Below are 12,062 nucleotides of genomic sequence, written 5' to 3' on the forward strand. Positions count from 1 at the left end.
ATATTATAATACACAAGTAAACCATACAAAAATAGCAATGAACTACAAAAATTTTATGAACTCTGGCTTGCTATGAGACCTGTATCATTACATAAACTAACACCTAACAGGCAACTTCTTACTACCAAGATTCAGAGTGCGTGTACAAAAGAATTATGTGATTGTGGGAAAAAATAAATAGTCAAAAGATTTTTGTTTTGCATTCTTACATGTACACATCACCAAAATGGAAGATAATTCTGCAAAAAAGATTTGTTGATCATCTATGTCTGGTTGAACCAAGAAAAGCTAAAGAGCATCCAATGCTTTGTAAGTATCAGCTGGCTTGACAGTTCACTATGTTTTCAGTTGACCTATAATCATGACCAAATTCCACTGTGATTTAGTATGTGTGTACATTTGGGAATGACTAATTGTGCTTTAATAGATTATGGATTAGGCAAAAGTATTCTGTGTATAAAAATCAATGTGCTCAACTTCTTAGCTGGATAGGGATATATTTAAGCATGTGCATAGTTACTTCCCTAGGTGAGGGTGATGGGAAATAAATTAAGTTTCATTAGTAGGTTCCATGCCTTTTTTCAGATTTGTTCAGTGACAAATACCAAGATCCCTGTTTTTCGTGCATCATCTGATAATTCTTTACCACTTATAGAAAATGTATCACCCTGTTATGAGTTATATAAAAAAATAAATAAATGATACAAGATAATAATTCTAAATTGGTCTGTTCTGAGGTCACTCAGCAGCTCCCAGGCTGAAGAATTCACAGGGACAAAAACATTGGGGAAGCACTGGGATCAAAGTTAATTAAGAATTAACTAGGCAAACATTAGCTATACGTACAAGAATAATAATATGAACATTACAAAAAATTATGATATTTTAAACTTATTTTCAGACTGGTCAATTGTTTAGCTAAAATACAAATGATCACATCCTTACTGCTAAATGTCTTGCTTGTCACTCATAAATAGTCCACAGGTACACTGTAAAATCAGCAGGAGGGGAAATGTAATTACATTTCAGTAATATATATATAATCAAAATTTGCTATAACAGCAGTAATGTTTTGCATAATTATTTTTTAAAGCAAACCTTTACCTTTCAAAGTAAGCAGTGTTTTTTAAAATAAAATAAGCCACTTACATTCTTCTTGTATTCCTGCTGATTTTTCCTAAATCAGCAACCTCAAAGGACCAAATCCTCAGCTGGTTTAAAGTGATACAAGTCCACTGTCTTGAATCAAGCTAGACTGATTTATATCATGTGAAGAAGTATTGCAGCAACCTTCTTTGTAAAGCAAAAATATCTCTTTTTTTCTGAAAATATTTATTAAAATATAAAGCATTTTTTACAAAAAGTGCAGTTGTAATTTGAATCATCTAATAGTAAAGTATTTACAGTTTATTTGAATGAAAATCCTGATGACCTTTCAAAACCAGATGTAAAGTTCCAAAGTAAAAATACTACATCATCAGTATTTAATACAAATTATGAATAGCAAGTAACAACTCATGTTTTACCAAAGTAGCATAATGGTGAACCATCTGGCTTCTTCCTATTCTAGTAGGTTGGATGTGAAAGTGTTTTTTACCATTAGAAACTGAGATTCTCTGTGGGATCTTTTCAGCTTTGCACGACGATTCTGGAACCAAATCTGAAATTTAAATAAAAGGAATACTTATTTGAAATTGATAGATTTTCCTTTAATATTTTAAATGAAATATGTGGATTAAATCTAAAAAATAATTTAAAAATTCTGACAGCTTAGAAGCCAAACACAAATTTCAAAGCAGCAAATGCAGGTATATACTGGTAGTAATCTGTAGTCATTTTAATGATGTTAGCCAAACAAAATTAAAGAGAAATAAACCGTTTTATTCCATATTGCAAAACTGAAGATACTGAGCAATCTGAACTAAGTTGTCACTGGGAGTCTAGGGTACACAATGTCTCAAAGTACTTAGTTGTAGTATTAACCTGTTACAGTCTGATCCAGTTCCTGTGCAAGTAAATAAAAAACCTTCCATTGACTTCAGAGAAAGTACAAAAGACCAATCCACAGCATGCTGAAGTCAACAGGATGAATTCTATTGACTTTGGGCTCTTAAAATACCCATGTACACTGGGCTCTCAACCAAATAATACATAAGTTCAAATGTGATTTAAATTTGTTTTCAACCTACCTTATTGAGCAAAATCTCTTGAATAGTATCAGTATGCTTGCTTGGATTTATTTGTATTAGCTTCAAATAAATGCAAGCAATTTAATTTTCAAATTTGGTTCCAAACCCACTACTGACATGGTTTATAACAACTTAAAAAGAGTTTCAAACTTGAAACACTACAGGGAATGCTTTATGGTAGATGGAAGGATGATGACACTAAAATGTAACAATAAATGTATCACTAAATGTCAAATCAATACTAAGAGGGGGGAGGGGGAATTTCCTTGACTTTTCTGCTACAAATCACTGCAAGCATAATGAGTATTTAAAAAGTACTAATTCGTTAAGATACATAAGAGTCACTGAAACTCAGATTTTTGCTGCTATCATTTACCTAATAAATTAGAAGATAGTATCCATGTGATAACAGAAATATTCTGATTTTTTTCCCCAAGTTACCTGGATTCTGTCTTCATCTAAATCTAGTTTGTGAGCTAGTTCTTCTCTGACATCAATGCCAGGATAGGAGTTCACTCTAAAAACACTTTCCAACACTTCAATCTGAGGAGAATAAACAAACAATGCATTAAAAGCGATTTTGAACTTTATGCTATATAACAACAATTTTACAGTAAAAGAATTTCCAAACAAACTTTTGTACAAATTCTAAAATTACACACCAGTGAGAGTCAGCTCAAATAAGTGATGGTACTTTGGATTTACACCAGCCCTTAATTACACACACATCTTGCTACTCTTCATACAGTGGGATACAATATTTTATTAAGCAGTCATTACAGGCTTCCTACTAATTATTGTGTTTTACTATGAACATAAGAAAATACATAGTATTGTATTTATAAACAGGTAATTGAAACCCTACCTGACTTCTAGTGAAAGCAGTTCTTGGTCTCCTGCCCCTGTACCAGCTCAGTTCTCTTTTATAAGACACCTTTTCAGTAATTGAGAAATATTTTTCACATTTCAAAACTCTTTCCTCCTGCATTAGGTAATTGTTAGCATGCAGTAATGGCCTTTCACAGGAAATGGCAGAGAGCTGCAGTTGTGGGTTACCATCTTCTCCTAAAACTAGAAAAAAAATAGAATTTAAAATTAACAGCTCTGTATTTGACATAGTTTTCAATTAAATATTAGTATTAAAATGTAATCCTGTAACAAAATAAACAGTACTTGAATGTTTCGTGGATATGTCTAAATGTACTTAAATACTTATGGAAATACATGATCAATAATACATACATTTGACCATGTTGCAAATATGAAATTGAAGCTACTGGCTTACCTAAGTTGTTGCACGTATCTATCCATGGTCTCTGAGATTTTGCAGCTGGAATGCCTTCATCTTTCTGCTCTAATCCCAAGATACTTTCAATGGAAAATGAGGAATGTGTGGCTTTATTTTCCATGGAACCAGATGCTTTCTGGCAATTCTGAGATGCTGCTGTATTGGCAGAAAGTAATGGTGTACTTGCCATTCTTTCACCTTCAGTATATGTGGTGCACAAACTGTACTTGCATTTCCTTGCATTTTCTCCTTATAACTGTGTTGACAAGGGGGTTGGGCTTGCTATGTCATTAATTAAAATCTTTTATTAGAAAGTTTTAGCATGTCAATGAAAACTCTCCCACCAAGAGGCAGGAGGAGTTAATTGTTTATTTGTTTTCAAGTAATTAGCAACTACTGGCGACACTAGGGGGCCACCAGGAGGGACAAAAAAGTGTTATCTCTTCTAACCAGAACATCGACTTAACTTTCTCAAAAGAAGCTATGCACAAATATAGTTGCTTCCCTTTTATTTGAAATCATTAATGTATAAAATCATTTTTTTCTTGAACTTTATACTCTAATGGACTCCACTTACCTAAACATAGCAGTATGATAGGAAACCAGTCAAGTAATAACTAATCTCATTTAAGTGAATTTTCTTCCAAGGAAATTTAAAAAATAATCTCTTAATGCTATTAGGGTAATCCTGATGAAAATGCCTCTGTTTTTTCATATGCATATGTAATGGTGAACGTGGTCAATAAAATAACAATAGTGTTTGGCATAAGGCACACTACAGTGGGTTGGCAATGTTGTCAAAGCTCAGTGTAATTGCTTTCCAAGTGCCTGGATTAGTTAACAGGAACAGTTGCACAAAGTATTTAAAATAAATAATTCACAAATTCATTTGCTTCATTTTTGTATTAAAATAATGTTGATATTGCTTTCTTGCAAGATGGTATACATGAAAACTTCTTACCAGCTTTTTAAATACTTGTAAAAACTTTTTTAAATTAATGGAGTCAATGTGTCCTAATTTGTAGCTTAAAAAAAGTGAGAGCATATTTTGCTACCAGCTGTTCATCATAATCTCCTGTTTGTTTGTTTTAAACCAAAGGGAGCTTATTCCAATCAGCACTGCTAGTATTTTAAATAACCAAAGAGAGAGAGAGAGAGAGAGAAGCTCAAGCCACTGTTTCATAGTCCATAAGGGTTTGAAGCTGGATTCGTGAATCAGCCCATTATAAGGAATTGTGTCTTGTATAAAATTCAAATCTGGATTCATGTTCATATTCCAAACACCCTCAGCATGCAGAAGTGTTTGGATCTAGCTTCTAGTACAAGACTATCTTTATGCATAATATATTTTTCCAGTCTCTTTTCATTGTAAAGCCAACTTTTAAATTAAGTCCTGATGTATGCTGCAATGGAATGGATAGCTCATTATACAGACCTGTGTGCTTTCAAGGGCAGAATCTGGCCCACCTGTTGGTATTTTTCTCTGCTCTGCTGATTTCTTCTACCACTATAAAATTTGATATATGAAGTTTTGGATTAATTCTGCTTAAATAAAATTCCCACTACGCACAAAACATGCAACAACTACTCTGATGCAGTTAGAAACATGGAAATCCTGAGAAATTAAAGATCTATGTGCATTAAAAACTTAGTTAAAATGTCATATAAAAACAGAATTTCAGTACTGACTTGAGAGATGGTTTTACAAACATGAATTGTAAAAGTTAAAAACTGATAGTTGCATTTATTTAAAAAAAAAAATCAAATAATTAAATCTTAGTCCTTTAGAGGCTACTTGAGGAGCAATATCAAGAAAGATGGCAATCAGTGGTTATAAGCCAAGTACTGAATTAGCAGTTTCTAGATGCAGTTTCTTCACCAACATAACCATTTAATGATATACATAATATTTGTTTATTTCAGACCTAGGTATGACCGTAAACTGCATCTGACTGGAGTGCCTGGTGGCAATGTGGTAGGGCTATTTGTGGAGGGGTAGCTCCTATAAAATACCATACTATTGCAACCTCCAGAGTAAGGAGAGTATAGGGCACCTCAAAACCCTAGCTCACTGCTTTGTGGGTACTCCTTGGATGGAGAAAGGCTAAGGGACATTTTTTTAAATCAGGGATCCTAGTTTCCCCTGATAAAAAAAATCACAAATTTTCTGATTAAAACCCCCAAAATCTGTGATTAAAATTAAAGTCCCCCCCACAACCCTGCTGATGTCCCTCACTCCCCCCACAATGATCCCCCAGTTCCACACATGCAGGCACAGAGATAGGCATGCAGGCACAGGCACAGACAGACCCCCCGCCCCAGCAGGTAAGTGTGTATGAGGGGAAGGGGTGAGAAAGAGGAAAGGGAAGGGTCTGTCGGGGGGAGCCAGATTGAGAATAGAGGATGGGGAGTGTGTCTCTGTGCCTGCTCCCAGGAGCAGGGCCAGGTGAGCAAGGGCAGGGGTGCCCCTTTGCAGGCCACATATGTGCCGCCCAGCCAGAAGGGATTGGGGGTTTGGATGCAGTTTGCCACGGATGGTCGTCCTACAGCTGCTTTGCCACAGCCGGTTGAGCTCCTCACCCCGTCGGTGCCCCTCTAAGGGCCATAGATGCATCTCCTGGCCAGACAGCCAGATAAGCGGAGCTACCACCACCCCACACCACCACTGCCATACTGCTTACCCACAGAGCTGCATGTGCAACTGGCCGTGGCAAAGCAGTGCAGGGCACAGCAGTGGCAGCAGCGTGGGGTGGTGACAGTGCCACATGTGAGCCCCCTGTCTGGCCAGGCAGTGCAAGTGCAGCCCACAGAGGAGCACCACTGCCCTCACCGTCCCAGCCCTGATCCTGGGATCAGGCACAGGGACATACTCCGAACCCCTGTCTTCTCAATCTGGCTCCTTCCGGTCAGTTTCCCCCAGCCAGCTTCCGCCTCCAGCCCTGCCATGCAATCCCCAAGCCCCACTTACCTTACAGGCTCCAGGAATGAACAGTGAGCCTAATCCACGCCTTGGGTGAGTGCAAGCCTCAGCCCCACCCCCTTCCCCCGCTCCCTCTTCCTCTCCCTCTCCCTCTGGACAGGGCTGGGGGTTTTCCCACCCTTTTTCCAAATAGCTCTGGAACTCTGCCAGTCTGAAGCACTCTTTGCTAAACCGGGAAATCCATGGGAAATTCATGGTTTTCTCGGATTTTCTGTGGGAAATGGAAAACCCAGATCCCTGGACATCATCCTAATAGAAATGTCCCCTTACTGAGGCATTAGTCTGCAATTCTTATCTGTTGCTTTCTGGCAGAAGCTACAAGGAAATGAGAGTCTGGATTTGGTCTGGTCTTTGGATTCTGTCTTAGAGGTCTAAAGAGGGGATAGTTAAAGTGGGTCCACCACGATCCGCTGGCTGGGAAATTGGCTCCGTAATCGGACCCAGAGGGTTGTAATTGATGGCAGTCACTCACGGTGTCCTATCACCAGTGGGGTCCCTCAAGGCTTTGTCCTTGGACCCATATTGTTCAACATCTTCATTAATGATGTGGACATTCGAGTCATGAGTGGACTGGCCAAGTTCACCAATGACACCAAACTTTGGGGCAAAGTATCCACACCATATGAAAGGCGAGTGATCCAGGCTGACCTGGACAGGCTCAGCAAATGGTGGACAAGAACCTGATGGTGTTTAACACTGAAAAATGGAAGATTCTCCACCTTGGGAGGAAAAATCTGCAGCATCCTTGTCGGCTTGGCAGTGCTACACTGGCTAGCACTACAGAAGAAAGAGACTTAGGGATCATTGTTGACCACAAGATGAACATAAGCCTGCAATGCGATGCTGCGGCTAGTAAAGTAACCAAAATGCTGGCTTGCATCAATCCCGGGACATCATTCTCCCCTTGTACTTGGCCTTGGTGAGGCTGCAGCTGGAGTACTGTGTCCAGTTTTGGGCTCCACAATTCAAAAAGGATGTGGAGAAGCTTGAGAGAGTCCAGAGAAGAGCCACGCGCATGATCAGAGGTCAGAAAAACAGACCTTATGACGACAGGCTGAGAGCCATGGGGTTCTTTAGCCTGGAAAACCTCAGGCTCAGGGGTGATCTGATAGCCACCTATAAGTTTATCAGGGTGACCACCAGGATCTAGGGGAACGTTTGTTCACCAGAGCGCCCCAAGAGATGACGAGGTCAAACGGTCATAAACTACTGCGAGACTGTTTCAGGCTGGACATAAGGAAGAATTTCTTTACTGTCTGAGCCCCCAAGGTCTGGAATAGTCTGCATCGGAGGTGGTTCAGGCACCTACACTGAACACTTTAAAAGCAAATTGGATGCTTATCTTGCTGGGATCTTATGACCCCAGCTGAATTCCTGCCCTTTGGGCGAGGGGCTGGACTCGATGATCTTCCGAGGTCCCTTCCAGCCCTAATGTATATGAAATCTATGAAATATAGTGGGTTGTGGGTAGCCTCCACTCCTCCATACTCTTGCCCAGGCGTATGTGTCAACCGTCTTGGTGACTAGACCTCTTATGCATACACCATGATTCAGAGGATTGACGGTTGCCTACTAATATTTTAGACCTTTCTCTGCCTGTTTTTGTATGTAAGGCAGGAGATGTCAACTGGGGGCACGTGTACCCCTGGGGGTACTTGGACTGGTCCTAGGGGCTATGCCTGGGTGGGTGGGGATGGAGCACTGCCACCTCTCAGAAGCAGGGTTGGGGCAGGGCGGGGAAGTTCACCAGGCTGGGGTGAGGGCAGTGGCGCCCCTCTGTGGGGCAGGGAAGCTTGCACACAGCAGCTGGTGCCTTCACACACCAGCCCAGTAAACTTCCCGGCCCCGCTGCCCTCATCCCAGCCTGGTGAGCTTCCCCACCCTGCCCTGCCCTGGGCCTGCTCCTGGGAAGTAGCAGTGCTCTCTCCTCACCCACCTGTGCACCACCCCCATCTCCCTGCTTCATGTTTGGCTGTGCACCTCCCCACCCCCGCACTGCTCGTTGTTCAACCACACACTAACCCTCGTCCCCTCTGCCCCTGCTTGGCATCCGGCTGCATGCTAATGCCCCCCAACTTGGCATCTGGCTACATGCTACCCCTCCCCCAGTGTTCAGCATAATGCTAACCACCCCCCCTGCTTGGCATCCAGCCACACGTTATCCTCTTCCCTGGAATTCAGCCGCTCCTCTCCCGCCACTCAGTGTCCGGATGCCGGGGGTACTTAGACTAAAAAGGTTAAAAATCCTTGATGTAAGGTAATGAGAACCTTCAACAACACACTCTCAGCTTTCTACAGAAGGTGCTCTGCACCAGACTTTTCATGATGTTATAGGGAAACAGAATGTGGTGGTATGAACCAGCGCAACAACTGTAGCAGTATCAAAGAATACGGCTAGAACGTGACAGGATGCAAATGTTACGTATGCATGACAGTGATGTAAGTGTAGTAAAACTGTTTCATCTTTAACTTTGCTTCATTCATAATCCAAATTATGGTAATTTAGCTAATTTTTATCATTACAAGATCATGCAGATGCAAGAATCACAGCCTAACAGCTGCCCCACAGTCCTGAGCAGCAGCTCTCCTTTCCTTTTTTAAAGTCACTAAAATGTGCATTTTCCATACTCCTGGTAGTTCCCAAAGAACATTTTAATCTTTTCATGACTTTGTGACAAAGCATTTAGCAGAATTCACAGATTCATTGGAACGTGACAGGGCTGCACTGGTAGTGCTTCTACTATGGCTTCAAACTTGCGTTATCTGAACTGTCAATCAGCACCCACACCATCCCAGCCCCCACATTTTCATTAAATAGGCCAAAAGTCACCACTAGTTTCAGCTGAACTAATCTGGTATTCAAAGAACTGAAACAAGACTGATGCTGCCATCTAGTGTCCACAGCTTACTAGTGCTAGATTTGTTCAAAATTAACATTTTCTAATAATATTATACAAAACAATGGCACTAATAAAATCACTAATAAAATCATAATATTTCTATGAAGTCCTCTTGTTCCAGGCTGAGAGGACTTATTATAAGTTAACTATAAATAGTAAAGAATAACCAAAACTTCTTAATTAAAAACAGGACAACTGATTTCATGACAATAAATTATTGGGAGAAGATACCAAGGAGGAGTATACCTACTTGGCCAGCACTTGCAGGGAGGCAGTTAGAAAAGACAAAGCAACTACAGAGTTGAGGCTGGCAACACAAATTAAAGACAACAAAGAGTCTTTTTTTAGGTACATAGGGAGTAAAAGGAAGGTGCAGGGCAGCAAAGGACCCCTACTGAACAAGAAGGAGCAATCAGTGACAGACACCGGGGACAAGGCTGAGCTCTTCAATGAGTTTTTTGCCTTGGTGTTCTTGAACAGGGGTCAAAATAAGTGTCCTAATGGGTTCTTAGATGGGCATCAAAGGACACCAGCCTATCAACTGTTGACGCTGACTTGGTACAGTCACTTGGATGGACTGGATGTGTTCAAGTCAGCAGCTTGACAATGAGTGCATCCGAGAGTACTGAAGGAATTGGCCAGTGTCATAGCTGAACCACTGGTATGGCCGTTTGAGCATGCATGGTGCTCACTCATGGTGCTCAGGTCAGGTCCCAGAGGCCTGGAAAAGGGCCAATGTGGTCCCTATTTTCAAGAAGGAGCGGAAGGAGGATCCGAGTAATTGTAGGCCAGTCAGTCTCACCTCCATCCTTGGAAAGGTCTTTGAAAAGATTCTGAAAGATCATATTTGTGGGAGTCCAGCGGGAAAAATAATGCAGCAGGGAAACGAGAATGGATTCGTAGCAGGTAGATCATGCCTGACCAATCCGATTTCATTTTATGACAGGATCACAAAATGCTTAGACACAGGAGTTGAGGTGGATGTCATTTTCTTGGACTTTAGTGAGGCCTTTGATATGGTATCTCATTCTATTCTCATAAATAAATTAAGAGGCTGTGACAAAGATGTTTACATGGTCTGGTGGGTGGTAAATTGGCTTAGGGGTAACACCCAGAGTGTGGTAGTAGATGGATTGGTATCGATCTGGAAGAATGTGGGTAGTGGGGTTCCATGGGGTTTGGTCCTTGGACCTGTACTCTTCAATATCTTCATCAGTGACTTGGATGTGGGTATGAAGTGTATTCTGTCCAAGTTTGTGGATGATACTAAATTGTGGGGGAATGACTGCAGGCAGACCTGGACAGGTTAGAAAAGTGTACACAAGGTGTACACAATAGGATGCAGTACAACAAGAACAAGTGCAGAGTGCTGCACCTAGAGTGCAAAAATATACAGCACACCTACTGGCTGGGAAGTGACCCTCTCAGCAGCACAGAAGCGGAAAGGGATCTTGAAGTCACAGTGGATTCCAGGATGAACATCAATGTGATGAAATCATCAGCAAAGCTAACTGCACTTTATCATGCATCAGCAGATCCATGACAAATAGAACCAAGGAGTTGATACTTCCCCTCTACGCAGCATTGGTCAGACCACAGTTGGAGTACTGTGTTCAGTTTTGGGCGCCATACTTCAAGAAGGATGTTGATAGACTCGAGAGGGTCCAGAGAAAGGCCACTCGTATGGTCAGGGGCTTACAAGACAAGCCCTATGAGGAGAGAATGAGGGACATGGACCTCTTCAGCCTCTGCAAGGGAAGGCTGAGAGGTGATCTTGTGGCCGCCTACACATTCATTAGGGGGACACAGCAAACGATTGCAGATGCTCTGTTCACCAAGGCGCGTCTTGGCGTAACAAGGAAAAATGGTCACAAACTGACAGACAATGATTATGGAAAATACAATGCCTATTAATTTTAGCTTTATGTGTGGGGTGACACCAGATACAGCCTGTGGAGCTGTAGCATGTGGCCCATAGAGCTAGTAGTGAGGTCAGGAATTCAGGCGCAGGGCAGGGCTTGCCAACCAAATCCTGCTAAGCATTTATGCTGATGGGTGGGGGCGGGGAAGCAGTGGTTGCATGAAGTCCATTTCATTACTAACAATGAAACCATGCAGAACTCTGAGCCAGTTGAACTCATTGTGCAGCCAAGCCGAATTTCTACCTTCTAGTACCAAGCCTGTTTGAATGTGTGGTTTTTGCTGCAGAATAGTTCTCTCTACTCGGCACAGATCTAAGAACTTTTATTTTCCATCTGCAGTAAAAAAAACCCAAACCAAACAAACAACTGTTGTTATTTAAAGCAACAAAGAAATGAAACAACCAACAAAAACTCTTCTTCCTTGACCTCACTTGCTACCATCTTGAACCATGCTAAGGAAACATGTCTTCAAGCTTGTAATAGTGTATAAAATACATAGACTGGCTCAACTATAAGCAACCTTGTCAACTGTACTAATTTGTCATTAGTTAACTGAAGTCAAAAAGGAAAGCTTTGTGTAACAATTACAAATCATGAGTAATGCTGTCACAGGGCACTAAGTCGTGCCTGCTCCTTTAAGGGCAGAAGCAGCCTAGCCAGAGAGCCCTACAGGCTAGGAAGAGCTTCACAGCTTCAGGTTGCCTGAGCTATAAGTTAATGAAAGAATTAGCTGCCATCTTCATGTGGTCAGCTGATCCGAAGAAGGCAAGGCCTTGGGCACAT

At 41.3% G+C, this 12,062-nt stretch overlaps 1 protein-coding gene across 1 annotated transcript; it reads right to left on the minus strand.

Moving 5' to 3' along the window:
* Positions 1 to 1,379: 1,379 nt before the first annotated feature.
* Positions 1,380 to 3,673, minus strand: HESX1 (HESX homeobox 1). Its single transcript, XM_090022510.1, has 4 exons — positions 3,475 to 3,673; positions 3,055 to 3,260; positions 2,631 to 2,732; positions 1,380 to 1,660 (listed from the first exon to the last, which is right to left on the minus strand). Exons 1-4 carry the CDS (start codon positions 3,665 to 3,667, stop codon positions 1,562 to 1,564), a joined length of 600 nt encoding a protein of 199 aa, XP_089878636.1. The 5' UTR covers positions 3,668 to 3,673; the 3' UTR covers positions 1,380 to 1,561.
* Positions 3,674 to 12,062: the final 8,389 nt, after the last annotated feature.

This window comes from Crocodylus siamensis, chromosome 11, assembly GCF_052110815.1.
Source record: "Crocodylus siamensis isolate JL-2025a chromosome 11, ASM5211081v1, whole genome shotgun sequence".
Taxonomy (NCBI): domain Eukaryota; kingdom Metazoa; phylum Chordata; order Crocodylia; family Crocodylidae; genus Crocodylus; species Crocodylus siamensis.

Bases quoted from the DNA above. Each gene is read 5' to 3' on its own strand.
- HESX1 (XM_090022510.1), bottom strand. From the start codon at position 3,667: ATGGCAAGTACACCATTACTTTCTGCCAATACAGCAGCATCTCAGAAT. The intron at 3,261-3,474 runs GTAAGCCAGTAG...TTTTTTTTCTAG, and splicing joins AGATACGTGCAACAACTTAG to TTTTAGGAGAAGATGGTAAC. The intron at 1,661-2,630 runs GTAACTTGGGGA...TTTAAATTTCAG, and splicing joins TAGATGAAGACAGAATCCAG to ATTTGGTTCCAGAATCGTCG.